Source organism: Lipotes vexillifer, unplaced genomic scaffold (assembly GCF_000442215.2).
Source record: "Lipotes vexillifer unplaced genomic scaffold, Lipotes_vexillifer_v1.1 scaffold384, whole genome shotgun sequence".
Classification (NCBI taxonomy): domain Eukaryota; kingdom Metazoa; phylum Chordata; class Mammalia; order Artiodactyla; family Lipotidae; genus Lipotes; species Lipotes vexillifer.
In genome coordinates, this window is record NW_006793498.1 from 3,600,040 (window position 1) to 3,616,062 (window position 16,023).

Sequence of the window (16,023 nt, forward strand, 5' to 3'; positions counted from 1 at the left end):
AAAAAAAAAAAAAAAAAAAATACAAGTAAAGGGATAAGATTGGATCATTAGTCCTCACTTGATTGTCGCAGTCCAAACCCTTTGAAGTCTTCAAAGCTTATGTTAGGGATCTAGGATGGGAGAGAAGCTGTGAGACCCTGCTTTCCAGCAGTAGGTCAGAGGAGGAGAGGAGTGCTGATTCAAGCAACAGATTATAGGTGGGGAAGAGAAACAGTAGAGTTAATAATACCTGGAGCCCTCAGAAAGACAAGAAAAGAGATATGACCAGTGTTTCAAGTATAATAATAAATAGCTTGTTGCCCCAGTTGTGCAAAACACTACTGTTGATTTTTTTTGGAGGAGGGAGGGTGTGTTTGGAGTAGGGGCATGTTGGGGATAGAGATTTTGGGGGCAGACCATTTCCACTGATAGTGGAAGGAAAAATGTAAGCTTAGGGTTACTTGTCTTGATGCAGTGTGGTAGGATGGTGTGCCTGTTTCCCAAGTTGTAGATAACTAATAACTAATAAGAAACTTTTAGAACACATTCATTTTTAAGTTTATTAATAAATGTTTTAAAAATTGAATTAATGAATGAGGATTTCAATGTACACCTGTCTGTTTTTATAGTAACAATGAGACTTTAAAAATTTGATTTTGTTCTTTTTCCATACATTTTGTTATATGTTTACTTCTTATCGAATCTTAGTTATAAATGATAAAAAAGTGTTTTTCTCAGTTAATCAAAGCTCTACATTTTCTAGATCTTTCTCAGCTTCACTTATCGCTTATCTTGGCTTTTATTTATGTTCAGTAAGTCAAATGTACATGTGGAATTTACCAACTTTTCCTTTATAAATTCACATTTGGGCTGAGAATAAGCTCAAGAAAAGTTAAATCAAAGATTATCTTACAATACTCACTCTAGTGTGGAGGGTGGACCTCATAGTTCCTTACTTGACGAACAGTTGATACATAAGTGATTTTATGTTGCACAAATTCTTGTTCACTTATGTGACACTGTAATTTTTAAAAATTTGTAATTACTTTAAAGTTACCTTTTTTTGAATCACTAAAAATTGATTGTAATCGTAATTAATGATTACATTGTATATTAGAAAATAAGAATATACATTTTTCCAATTTAAAACTACCATATTGTATCATATCATCTTTTCCTTTTGGTTCATTACCTGTTAATTTGTCAAATGTCCATATTCTTTGGGCCTTTTCAGAGTGTGACTTGACAAGAAGTATATAACTGGACCAAATATTGTAATTTTTTTCTTAAGTTTTGATTCTGTACTACCATGATTTAATTTCCTTTTAAGTGATAGGACCTTACTTTGAAACCACATTAAAGAGCATTTGTGAACTTTATAGAGACCAGTTCTTTACCAAATGGAAGTTTTACTTCTTTAGTTGACATCATTCATTCTAGTAACTTTTGACTACTAACAAAATTTCAACTAATATTTAGTGTATAAAGTGTGATACGGTTTAGTATCACACAAAAAATTTCAACTAATATTCATCATTCATTCAAAATTTCAAAATTCATTCATGAATTTGTATTTGTATTTTAGTGTATAAAGTGTGATACGGTTTAGTTCCTTTTTCTTTCTCTTAGGCAGTTCCTACCCACTTCCCACAGTAGTGTACTCTCTAGATTATTCTAGGTCTAGAATTTAACATTGTTTTCTAACATATATCATAGTGCTGTTATCTGATATTTTCATTTCTAGTTGAATCACCTGATTGTATATTTTAGTCTCTAATGTTTTATTTACTTTTGTAAAATATTTTTATAATTCATCTTTCTTTTCTTGTTAATAATAATGGTAAATAGACTGTTTATTTCTTTTGGCATCTTTGACCTTTATGTCAATTCAGTGCAGTATAGATTATCAAAACACCGTCACTTTTTCTAGTTCTGCAGCCTGTCATATTTTGAAAGAAGGTCACTTATCAACATTGAGGGTTTTGTTTTTTGTATTATTGCAAAATAAATTTCCTGAGTATGCTGTTCTTCTTTGGCTTCTGTAAGACAAAGAAAATATTTAAATAGTATCTTTCTCCCAAGCTGATTTTTGGGACATAGCTGATGTTATCACTTAAACTGTGTAAAACATAATTTCTACTCTGACTAAAATTCTTACCTGATTTTATTTTTGGCAAAGTTTTCTTTAACCGTTAACTAGTTGATGGAGAATGATAGCACAACTTTCTTTAAAAGACAGTTATTAAATTTTGAAACAACTTTTATAAGGAACTTAGAAACTAAACATTTTATAGTGTGTTTTCTGAAATTGAATGTACTATGGAAACTTAACTGTGTGAGTAGAATCTTACTCACTCTGTAGAAGAGGTAAAATTCTAGCCAAAAGATTCAAAATTGTTCTAAATTCACTAATAAGGTATGTCTTAGAAGATAGTTTCTGTTTACCTCTGTTTACTTGTGACCTCTCCTATGGCTTTTTTCTTCTGAGAAAAATCCCCTGTAATTTTGCAGTGTTATCTTATCTACCATTTTATCTACTTGTAAGTTATTGGCTCAGTTATTTAAAACTGAAGAATTTTACAGTTTGCCTCTCTCTTTTTTGGTTAAAGTAGTACAAAATGTCAAAAATTAGAAGGAAGGTCACAGTGGAAAATACCAAGACCATATCTGATAGCACATCCCGAAGACCCAGTGTATTTGAGAGGCTTGGACCCAGCACTGGCAGTACAGCAGAGGTGAGTTCTCACTAGTACAGTCACAGGGGTTCTCTTGAATTCCTGTTCTTCAACTTCTTATTTATATCACAAAAGTGAATAGGTTGTTGTATTGTAGGAATATTGGTTTAGTAAATTTTTTTAAATGTGTTTCATAAAAAAGGAGTGAGATGGGCATTAGGGTTTATGGGCTTTTTTTTTTTTGATGTTTTTATTATTTGGGGAGTAATATATCTCAGGTTAGTTGGAATTTTGATAGCATTTATTTAAATTTTGTCCCACTAGCATCTTTTTTTTCCAGAAATAAATATGACTAAATATGAAATTTACATAGTAATATCTGTCTCTTAGACACAGTGCCGTAACTGGCTGAAGACTGGCAACTGCCTCTATGGAAACACATGTAGATTCGTACATGGCCCTTCACCCCGTGGTAAAGGTTATAGCAGCAATTATAGAAGGTAAATTGAGAACTTTGAATTGTTCATATACTATTAGAAGATGGCTTTTGTAATTTATCTAGTATAAAAATCTGAAATACTACCATGTTTGGTCAGATTTTCTATTTTGGTGGTAGTCTTATCAATAGCAAAGATCGACAGGATCTTTTTAGTTGTTAATTTCAAGATTAATAAAGATGTTTGCTTTAAAATTAATTTGCTCAAAAATTTGTTTTTGTAATATATGTATGGCTTACTTTTGTGCCCTGCCCAGCAATTATGTATTAAAGTGCTGTTTAAGACGGCAGAATTTCATGGATTTGCTTTTAGTGAGGAGAGACTACTTTCAACTCTTAAAATAGTAGAATTTAAATAAGTATAATTTTAGCTTTTTAAGATGTTCTAAATTCAAATCGTAATTACAAAAGATAATCTAATGCAAGCTCTGTAGGTTAAAATGCATTTGCCAAATCTCTTATCACAGTATATTGAGGTAAATGAAAGTATGTATTTATATGTGGATATGTGTACTACCTATTTAGAATATCATTTTTCCTTTAATAAAGGCAAGGCTAAATTAGACTTTCCTAATAAAAATCTTTTATTTTTCTTTTGGCTCCCTCATGATGATTTTGTTATGGTGTTTAAAGATGTAACATACATAAAGATTGTCACAAAAGCAGTTTAAACTTGATTGGTAAATAACTGATTTACCTAGTCCTAAAATTGAATGTGCTGATTGCTTTGGCTTCAGCAACAGTGTAATAACTGAACATTAGCATTTGGAGATTTCCTTTTTAATTGGGTGAATTTTTGTGTATGTGTATAGATTTTGAAGTTTAACAGAACTTAAAATTCAAAACCTTAACATTAGCTGACTTGCTGTTCACTTAAATGTTGTACATTTTTAGATTACTTGTGATGCTGAGTACTCTGTTTTATTTGTATTTAGATTGTCATCTGTCCCTTCTGTCAATGTGGGAAAGTTAGTCTTTATAAGTTTAATACCTGTATAAACAAACACATACCTGGGGAAACTGTTTCAATAATTTTAATGTTTTGCTTATATTATTACTGTACTTTTAATACATGCTTTACTTCATCTGTGACATTAACATACTCAAAATTTTTATACAAGAGATGGTTGTGAGGCAAATGGGCAGAGAAATTTGTCTAAAATGGAAAAAAATAGTGTCATTACTAGATTTAGAATAAAGGATTTTTTGTTATAATTTTGCTATTTTGTGCATTTTTCCCCCCAATAACTTCCTTCGTATTTGTATATTTTCCCTTTTTTTAATAAGGAAGAAATATATAGTTCATAATGTGATTCAGAGATGGAAAGAAAAGTAATGTATTTCAGAAATGCTTACTTAGTCACAAATCATTTAAGTCACTGAGCATTCACTGTATGTAGAGCATTCTGTTAGGTACTGTTTAGGATAGAAACAAGTTTATAATACACTGTCTTATTATATAAAGGAAACTAAGGCACATAAAATTTACATGTGCATCATAATTATAATTTAAAGCATTTAAGTGCTGGTTCTTAATAAGAAGATCCATTTACCAGTTCAGCTTTAACTGTTAGAACATTTAATATAGATCTATAAAATGTGCATGTAAATGTTAATGAGCTCCTTTAAAGTGAATTGACTGAAATTATTTTTCACTAATCATGTGATTTGTATTAATGATTGATAAAGGACTCGATTTGATTGAACAGCTATTACTTGAAATAGATGTCAGTATTTTTGTAATTTGTTTATATCTTTTAAAAACATTATACACATTTTTCTTTGGTGGCTAAAGAGGGACATATCATTCCTTAACAACTATTGCCCTCTTTTAATGGTGCTCTAGGAATAGTCTATAAAGGCAGTGTGTTTTCTACCTCTGCTTTATTTTTATCACTTAGTGATGGTGTGAAAATAATAGAACATCCATTTATCAAATTGCTAATATAAATTATGAAGCTTTACCAGTGTTAAATATAAATGTGTATATTTTCCTTAATTAAAAACAAGAGTATAAAAGCAGAGTATAAACTCACTGTTGAAAATCTTGCTTTGAATTTTTCAACTACTTTCTACTCTGAAATAGTTTCAAATATAAGAAGAATTGTAAGAATAACATTATTTGCTTTCATTCTTGAGATGCATAAAATATTTTCACAGTTGTTGATGTTGCATCCAACCATATACGTGTATAGATGATAATACTGTTGTTTCTAGATTAATTTTGCAGTGCTGTGGTTTAAAGCTTTACCTTCCTACTTTTTGCTTTCAAATATAACTAATATATTTATGTGATTCATAGGAAAACAAATTAAGCTATTAATTACAAATTCCTTTCTCTCAGCTCACCTATAGTTTCTTATTAATATCACCAGTACCTGCCACCCCATGAAGTTTTAGTGTATGCATTTTGATTGGTATTGGGAGAAAACTTGTAAGTGATGCTTATATTTTTTTATATATTAATATATAAGCTGAAATTTATTAATTGTTTTTCTGAACTTTAGGAGCCATGGATAGTAGAAAAACTATATTGAGATTTGTGAGGTTATTTCTGTAAATATATTCTTATAAAATGTTATATAAATATAGATTTTTGTTGTTTTGTTTTGTTTTTTTGTTTTGTTTTTGTTTTTTGGTTCAAAGGTCACCAGAAAGACCTACAGGGGATCTTAGAGAAAGAATGAAGAACAAGCGCCAAGATGTGGACACTGAGTCCCAGAAACGAAATACAGAGGAGTCATCCTCACCTGTTAGGGTAGGAATGAATTTCCCCAAACAAAGTTAAATTTCAGTAGTGATTTATTATTTATGTTCTATTTTAAATATTATCTTGTGTGCTAAATATATGGTAAATGTGTAATATTGCATTACAGTGTTCTATATGGGTAGTGTAATTTAGAGGGAAAAAGTCCTCTGGAAAAACTCGTAATTCTTACCGTTTTAGTTCTTGGTGGTAGTTAAAATGAAGGGATCTGGTTGGCAGAGCTCAAGCTGAACTTCATAGGGTTTCTGTGCCATGGGGGACATCATGCGTATTTAAATGTATTCTTAAGTTTTCGGAATTCAGCCATCCATTGTTTCCTGCCTGCGGAATTCCAAGAAGGGTTGAAGTGCCTTTGCAGTACAACCCTTTTAAATTAAAACAGTGAAGGCAAGGCATGGTGGTGACAGAAACTGAACTAGAAAGCACATATGATCACAGAATTTAGTGGTGAAACCAGAAGAGAAGCACAATTTATGATGCAGTTTATTGATTAAAAGAAAACATAGATGTTTGTCAGGAATGGAAATTTCCCAGATCTAATTTTTTTTTTAAAGAAATTTATCGTGCTCTTGTGTGTGCATTTGCAATGAATTTATTGAGATACAGTTCATCCATTTAAAGTGTACACTTGGGCAGCTTTTCACATATTCAGTCATGCATCCATCACCACAGTTTATTTTAGAACAATTTCATCACCCCAGAAAGAATACTCATAACCTTTAGCGGTCATTTCCCTAGCCCCTCAGTTGACCACCAGCCCTGGGCAAACACTATTCCAGTTACTGTCACTGTAGATTTGCCTATTCTGGATATTTATATAAATCGAGTCATACAATATGTGAGTTTTTTTGTCACTAGCTTCTTTCACTTAGCATAGTGTTTTCAAGGTTTGTGAAAGATTAGGGGATGTATCAGTATTTCACTTCTTGTTTTTGCCAAATAATATTCCATTGTATTGAGATATCACATTCTTTTTATCCATTCATCAGTCGATGAATGTTGGGGTTATTTCCATGTTTTGGCTCTTATGAATAATGCTGCTATGAACATTTGTATACAAGTTTTTGTGTGGCCATATGTTTTTATTTCTCTTGAGTTTATATCTGGGAGTGGGATTGCTCAGTCATGTGGTAACTATGTTTAACCTTTTGAGGAACTGCTAGGATGTTTTCCAAAACAGCTGCACCATTTTAAGTTCTTTACATCAGTGTGTGAGATTTCCAGTACTCCACATCTTTGCCAAAATTTGCTGTAATCTAATTTTTTGATTATACCTATCGGTAATCTCATTGTAGTTTTGACTTGCATTTCTCTGATTGCTAGTGATGTTGAACATCTTCTTGTGTGCTTATTGGCCATTTGTATATGTTCTTTGGAGAAATGTCTATTCAGATCCTTTGTCCATTTTTAGATTGGGTTGTCTTTTTATTGTTGATTTGTAAGAATTCTTTATGTATTTTGGATCCAAGTCCCTTATATATATGATTTGCAAAAATTTTCTCCTCTTCTGTGGGTTGTCTTTTCAAGTTCTTGATGGTGTCCTTTAAAAAATGTTTTTAATTTGATGAAATCCAATTTATCTATATTTTTGTTGTGCTTTTGGTGTCACATTTAAGAAACTGTTGTCTAATTCAAGGTCAGAAAGATTTATGCACTTTAGCTCTTACATTTAAATCTTTGATCCATTTTGAGTTAATTTTTATTTATGGTGTGAGGTAAGGGTCCAACCTCATTCTTCTGCATATGGATATCTAGTTGTCTCATTATAGCCTTTTTATGAAAGTTACTGAATTGTGTAAGCAGCAACCTCTTTGATAATTTTAGATATATAGAAGCTTCCTTTTGGCTATTTTGATCCTTGAAAAAAAGCTGTGTCACAGTTTTATAGTTTGTAAAGACATCTTTGGGGACTTAAAGTAATGCAGTTTTAAGTATGTAGCTTTCTAATGTCTGATATGATACATAAAACTTTTAGAAATCTCAAATGGTAGTTCTCAGCTGGCGGTATGTATCAAAATCCTTTTGGAGGAGAAATGGTCTTTTTCAAAATACACACGCAGGTACTTTACCCATAATCTACTGAATTAGAATTTCTGGGTAGGGGCTGAGCATGTGTATTGCATTTTGAAATTACTTTTTATTTCAGAATAATGAATGGACTCCATGGTTTGCTGGTATATGTTTAACAACCACTCAGAAAAAAAGAAAGCCATACTTTGTAGGATTTACCAATTTCTTTGGTGTAAATATTCCCATCATGGTCAGTTTCAAGCTACTAAAATGGTATCACTGAATACAGAGTTGGGAAGTGTGGGGATACACACACACACACACACACACACAATAAATTTAATTAACCACAAGAGTAAAGTGTACTAAAATATTTGGGAAGTGAGTTTTGAATAATTAGTACTGTTGGTTTTAATATTACTTATTTAATTATTGTTAGTTTTTATGATTTAATTTTTAGTTACGGCTTGTGCAGTTCCTAAAAATTTAAGCTAGCTCTTGTGAGTCAGTGTGAACTGGCTCCAGCATACCACTAGGTAGATTGTACTTAATGTAAAGGGCAGACATCTGGAATTCATATTCTGAACACATTACTTTAGGAATTGTTATTTAATGCTACTGTCAGTTTCTTTATCTGTAAAATGGAGGTGATAGCTATATTATTGTGTTGCTGTGAAGAAAATATATGTAAAACAAGTATCATGACTGACTCGTCCAATGTGACAGCTTAATAAATGGTATGTACTGGTATTAGAATAGCTCTTAGCCTTTTTTCTCAAATATAAATTGGTTTTAGGCTCTTAATAGGAGATGAATATCGGCACTGGAGATTGAGGTTTTTAACAGATATCTAAGTGTAAGTAGTTGTTGATTGTAAAGGTTTATATGTTCAGCATATCATTTTAGTAGACAGCAAAGTTGGTATTTTGTTAAGACATTTAAAGCCTGATTCTTGCTTTCCTTAGATGAGATAGTCCTCAAAGGCACTTAGCTTCATGCACACCTAAGGGATAAAGTCTCAAGATTCAAGAGTACTCAGGTTTTAGGGAGTTCACTATCCAAACTTAGAGAAAACTGTTAATAAGTTAGGATAGCAGGTATTAATTATTTTGAGTGCTATATCTGGCACGAAAACAGGTGCTGATCATTTCTATGGTACATTCCCTATTGTAACATGTGTGACTCTTGATCTTCAAGGGTAGATCTTGAAATAATGAATTTCTATGGGAAATAAATTTCCCATAGAAATAATGAATTTCTATGGGAAAGTCAGATGTAGTTTATGTAAGGGCATGTATCGCATAGATAACATAGCATGGCTAAGAAAGGATGTGTGTGATTTTCCGCAAACTAATTCCACTGTCTCTGCTATTGACCTCAACTCCAATGTGTCTGAGGTTGATAAACCCTGAACTTGTGGAGAGACCAGTTCATAAATAGGTAAACTGTAATGCTATAGACTGTGGTAGTATGTCAGAGAGAGAAGAGCAAAGCTCACAATGGAGGGAATAAGTAACTGCCTGGGGAACCAGAGGAAAATGACATTTGCACTGGATATTGAAGGATAGATGGAATGAAGGAGGGAATGGGTGAGAGTCTAGGAAGAGGAAGAAAACCAACACAATAACAATAAGGAGTTTTAAAGGACTCGTGTGTTTGAGAACCTGTGAAGCTGTGTGCCTAGAGTGAAAGAATTAACGGCGTGTGTATGTGAGATGAGGGCTGAAGAGATCTATCTTGTTTACCAATTCATCTCCAGACCCTGGAACTAGTAAGTTCACTTACTGAATAAATGAAAAGTGATTCTGATGTGCAGCCATTGTTGAGAACTCCTGATGGTCTCAGGTCTGCGCTGTCCAGTGGGGCTGTTGAGCACTTGAAGTGTAGCTAGTCTGAATTGAGATGTGCTGTAAGTGTAAAATACATACTGAATTTCAAGAACTTAGTATGAAAAAAAAGTCAAATATCTTGTTAATAATTTTTTATGTTGGTCATATGTTGCACTGGCAATATTTTGGACATGTTGGCTGGTCTGGGTGATCAGAACCATGCTTAACATAACGGAACTGAATTTAACATGGTGAGAGGCTAATTTGAGGTAGTGTCAGTAGGATTTGATGACCAAAAGAATGAGTGGAGGGGAGGTGTTAAGCCTAACTACAGGCTTTCCATACTATTAACTAAGATGGAAAGGCCCCTTTTGTACGCTAGACTCATAGCATCACAGACTACTAACTTTTGGCACTGTTTTCTGTATTTGCACAGACACTAATATGCTATTTTAGAACAGTTATGAAATAATAAACATATTTTTATGGTACTGGATACTTTCCACCAGTCTATAGAACTTTTCAAATGCAGTCATTGAATTGTGTTTTCTTCTTCTATAACAGAGACTTGTTATTTTACAGAATTGGAGCACACAATTAAAATAGCTTTGAAAGCAAAATTAGACCTGTAAATATAGAGTCAGGAGGAACATTCAGGCATTTGTTGATGATTAGGGCATGCATGTGCTATAGGGGATCTCTGTCTCTTAAGAGAAGCTTTGTGGCCACATTCAAGAAAGTATAAAATAATTCATCATTATGGGAGGATATCTAATAGTTTAGGATTTAGAGATGCACTGTGAGCATCCCTTGCCTCACCTGAAATCTTACCTTAGAGCAGATGGGCAATGGTCTGAATTTATTTGTATGAATTGGTCTTTTAAAACATTTTTTTCTTTTTTAAGTTATAAAATACGTTATACATTTACCATTTTAAACATTTTAAAGTGTACAGTTCTGTGGCATTAGGTATATTCACATTGTTATGCAATCTTTACCACCATCCATCTCCAGTATTTTTCATGATCTTTGTTTTTAACGTCTTAATCTTTTTTGTCAATCTGCTTTCTCATATATGAAATTAAAACCATTGGAATAATGTTTCAACTGATCTGTGTAATATATTTAAAAATATTTTTTCTTAATCATTTTAATGACCTTCTCTGGTTTCAATAATAAGTCATTTTCAGAAGTTTTTCTTTTGAGACTTCAGAATGATGTTCCCTTTTCCTTGTCCAGTATTTTTTCAAAGGTCATTTTTATCATTTCCTACCCCACCTCAACCTTAAGAAGATAATTCTCTGAAGATAAGATGACTTATCTTCAGAGAATCTATTTAGACTTGATATTCATCCTCACCTCCACTCTGGATCTATTTAAAATGACTACTATGCAAATTACTTTTTCAGATCTCAGTCTTTAGCTGAATCGTAAGTTGATTATCCAATTTCCAGCCTCCTTCAGATATTTTATAGGCTACCGTTTTTGACTTTGCACACTACAGTTGATTTTGACCTACCCTTAGTGCTTGGTTCTCTGGTTTTCTGAATTGAGAACTAATTTCTAGCATGAAGCTTTCTGTCTCTGGGAACTGTACCTCCCAGAATGTATACATAATTATTAGCTTTGCTTCGTAGTCCCCTACCCGGTTCTATTCCTGTCCCTCATTTCCCTCCCCCCACCACCTAAAAAATTCCCTTGTTCTTCTTCTACATCTTGATATTTCTGGCTAGATGAGGAAAAAGTTTCACTGATAAGGAAGGAGATAGGACTATATGTGTTATAAAAAGCTGACTCATGCAATGGAGGACTTTAACTTAGAAGAAGGCCTTATTAACAGTTGTATAACTATCCTGAGTAAGTCTCTTGCACCAATATGTCACAAGTTATAGTGAGAACTAAGTGAGGACGTACATGTGAAAATTCTTTGGAAAGAATAAAACACAGTAAATGTAAAACAGCAAGAGTAGAGAGTCACCAAATTAAAAAGTTGAGAATGAGTATAGGATTAAGTAGAACAGAGGAGTGTTGTTTACGCATTTCAAAGGAAAAGGTTTAGAAGAGAAGAGGAAGGGTGTAAGTGGAGATACAATATATACCACCTGGTAGGAATTTGATAATGTATATATAGTACATGATTGATTACTGTGATTTTTAAATGTAGATTAAAATGTTCATTTTATATAAAAAATGTCTTTAGCCTTGTATGATCTGCAAATATATAATATTTTTTGATAGTATTAAAAGGAGTTCCAGTTGCCAAACCTTGGCATATAACAATCATTTATTTTGTTCATGGATTCTGTCAGGAAATCAGAAAGGGCACAGTAGGCATGGCTTATCTCTTCCTTTATGTCTGGAACCTCAGCTAAAGTATTAGGATGCTGGAGGCAGGAATCATTTGAAGATTTTTTTCACTCATGTCTGGTTGTTGATGCTGGAAGTCAGCTGGAGGCCTCGGTTTCTATGTGGACCTCTTTGTATGGGTAGCACAGGCTTTTTCTCTGATGGCTAGGGGGGAGAGAGAGAGAGAGAGAGAGAGAGAGAGAGAGAGAGCTGAAATCTGGTACTAGGTGTGCTTGTTCCTACTGGGGTGGTGTTTTTTTTAGGCCCTCTCAGCTGACAGAGCAATGAAATATATGAGTGTATACTAATTGGTGTATATGCATATATCCATAAGTATTACAGGCAACCGTCTTTATCTGTATTGAGCTAAACATGAGTTCTTATTGATGTCTCTTAACTCTAATCCAGTACCACTATTGTTCTTTTTTCTTTTTTTTTTTTCTTTTCCCTCAAATGTCCCTTCCTTAGCTTGTGGGAGGTCTTTATATTAGATCTTGAGCTCTGTTTAAAAGTTTACTTTATAAAATGTATTCATTTTAAGTGTACCGTTTGAGTCTTGACAGAGGTACACACCTGTATAACCACCACCACAATGAAGATACATAACATTTACATCACCCAGAACATATCTTCATGTCTTTTTAGAGTCAGTCCCCTCTCAAACCAGGCTCCTGGCAACCTCTGATCTGTCACTATAATGGAATCAGATATTATATATTCTTGGGTCTCGGTTCTTTTAGCACAATACTTTTGAAATGCAACCATGTTGTAGTATGTGTCAACAGTTTGTTCCTTTTATTGTGGGTTAGTGTTTTATTATATGGATATGTCAAAATTTGTTTATCCATTCCCCAGTTGATGGACATTAGAGTTGTTTTCTGGTTATTATGGCTATTGGCCATATGGTTTTCTGGTTATTTTGGCTATTATGAATAAAGCTGCTATGAACATTTGTGAACAAGTCTTTGTGTGGACATAGTTTTCTGTGGGTAAACACCTAGAGGTGGAACTGCTGAGTCACGTTATGTGTATGTTATGTGTCTTAACTTTATAAGAAACTGCCAAGTAGTTTTCCCTAGTGGTTATTCCATTTTACATCCTCAACCCACAGTGTATGAGAGTTTCAGTTGCTCTACATTCTTGCCAACACTTGGCATTGCTCTACTGGGTATATAGTGGTTTTAATTTGCATTTCCTTTTTTTTTAAATGAATTAATTTATTTTTGGCTGCGTTGGGTCTTCATTGCTGCGTGCAGGCTTTCTCTAGTTGCGGTGAGCAGTGGCTACTGTTCGTTGCAGTGTGCGGGCTTCTCATTGCGGTGGCTTCTCTTGTTGCTGAGCACAGGCTCTAGTCACGAGGGCTTCAGTAGTTGTGGCGCACGGACTTAGTTGCTCCATGGCATGTGGGATCTTCCTGGGCAGATTTTTAACCACTGAGCCACCAGGGAGGTCCCTTAATTTTCATTTCTTGATGATTAGTGATGTTGAGCATCTTTTCATGTGTTTATTGGCCTTTTATAATTTTTTTGTGAAGTGTCTGTTTATGTCTTTTGCTTATAAGTTGGGCTGTTTGTCTTATTACAGATTTGTGGCTCTTATATGTTCTGAATACCACCAGTCATTTGCAGGATATGTGCATTGCAAATATATTTTCCCAGTATGTGACTTGCCTTTTCATTTTTTTGTGGAGTCTTTTTTTTTTTTTTTTTTTTCCTGCACCGTGCAGCCTGCGGGATCTTAGTTCCCCGACCAGGGATCGAACCCATGCCCCCTGCAGTGGAAGCACAGAGTCTTAACCACTGGACTGCCAGGGAGGTCCCTGTGGTGTCTTTAAAGATATCCTTTAATTTTGATGAAGTCCAATTATATCCTGCCTGTATTGACACAGCTTCAGTAGTCCTTGATAGTTTCTTTGTTTCTGTTAAGATGTTCCCAGGTCATTGTATATATTTTATATCTATCCTCTACTTGGAGTCAGCCATTTTCCCCTACCTACAGCCCTGGTTCTTTTATTGGGAGATGGTATTTTAGGACCACTACTTGGTAACCACTAGTTTAGTCATTTTTAGGGCTTTGCATTGTATTTCACCTAGGAAATACATATGTATCTTCTCTTTAAAAACATGCACGCAAACATGAGTTCAGATAGTTCAAATTTAGAATTGCAAGACTTTTACCTAATTCTTTGATTTTATAGTTGTATCACTTTTCTCTTATGCTGAAAATTTTAGTCCCTGTTGACATTCATTTGCATTATCTTACATTTAATAGTTCCAAAATAATAATTAACAGTAGTATTACTAATAATATGATTACTTCAAACAGTTTAAGGTATCTTGGTAGTTCTTAGGATATATCCCATGAGGGAAATATCTGTGATATATGTTTCTTAGGAAGAGATAGTCAAATTATTGTATTTTTTAAAAATTAATTTTTATTGGAGTGTAGTTGATTTTCAGTGTTGTGTTAGTTTCTGCTGTATAGCAAAGTGCAAATTATTGTATTTTAAGTCACTTGAACAGTTGTCTATGTGGTTAAACCACAAAATTGATGAAGTTGGGTTGATTCATTTTGATTTTAGTTTTAGGGGTTTTTTAAAAATGTAATTTCGTTTTCTAAGTATATAAAACATTTTCATGGTTTCAAAGTTATGAGACTGATGCCTACTGGGCTAATGAGGTATCTTATATTTCAAAGTTAAATCTACAGAACAGGTTACATTCAGGAAAGTCTACCTTTTATCTCTTGATCGCTCTATTTTTTTCCCTATAGGTAACCTAAAAACTAAATTATTGGATTATCCTGCTACTTTAAAATATATATACACGACTATTTTTAGGTGACATGATACTATATATAGAAAACCCTAAAGACTCCACCAGAAAAACTTTTAGACTAATAAATGAATTCAGTAAAGTTGCAGGCTGTGAGATTAATATACAGAAATCTGTGGCATTTCTATACACTAATAATGATCTGTCAGAAAGAAAAATCTATTTACAGCAGCCTCACAAAGAATAAAATACATAGAAATAAATTTAGCCAGGGAGGTGAAAGACCTGTACCCTGAAAACTGTAAGACACTGATGAAAAGGATTGAAGATGACACAAATAAATGGAAAGATATACCATACTCATGGATTGGAAGAATTAGGATTGTTAAAATATCCATGCTATCCAAAGCAACCTACAGATTTGTTGATTCTTTCAGAATTTCTACATAGACAATCATGTCATCTCTGGACAGACACTTATTTCTTCCTTCTCAGTCTGTATACTTTTTATGTCCTTTTCTTGTTTTATTGCATTAGCTAGGACTTCCATTATGATGGTGAAAAGGAATGGTGAGAGGGGACGTCCTTGTTTTGTTCCTGAGGTTAGCAAGAAAGTTTCTCACCATTAATTATGATATTACCTGTAGGTTTTGTATAGATGTTCTTTGTCGAGTTGAGGAAGTTCTCCTCTGTCTCTAGTTTGTTAAGAGTTTTTATCATGAATGAGTGTTGGATTTTGTCAAATACTTTTTCTTTGTCTATTGATATGATCGTGTCTTTTTTTCTTTTTTAGTCTGTTGATGTGATGATGAATTACCTTAATTGACTTTTGAATGTTGAACCACCCTTGCATATCTGGTATAAATCCCACTTGGTTGTGGTGTATAATTATTTTTATATATTGTTGGATTTCATTTGCTTATATTTTGCTAATGTGTTCAGGAGTTTTGCATCAATGCCCATGAGAGATCTTGGTCCTTTTTTTTTTTTTCTTGTAGTATCTTCATCTGGTTTTGGTATTAGATATTTAGGTATTAATGCTGGCCTCAGAATAATTCTGTAAATATTCCCTCTGCTTCTGTCTTCTGGAAAAGACTATAGAGAATTGGTATAAGTTCTTTCTTAAATGTTTGATAGAACTCACACA

At 33.3% G+C, this 16,023-nt stretch overlaps 1 protein-coding gene across 1 annotated transcript in view; it reads left to right on the top strand.

Annotated features, from left to right (window-relative positions):
* Positions 1 to 16,023, top strand: part of ZC3H13 (zinc finger CCCH-type containing 13) — a 93,727-nt gene that overhangs the window by 4,098 nt on the left and 73,606 nt on the right. The window contains exons 2-4 of the mRNA XM_007466472.1: positions 2,589 to 2,714; positions 3,045 to 3,154; positions 5,797 to 5,908. Of these exons, the coding sequence (XP_007466534.1) occupies positions 2,598 to 2,714; positions 3,045 to 3,154; positions 5,797 to 5,908 (339 nt within the window). The 5' untranslated portion in view covers positions 2,589 to 2,597. The remainder of the gene's footprint in view (positions 1 to 2,588; positions 2,715 to 3,044; positions 3,155 to 5,796; positions 5,909 to 16,023) is intronic.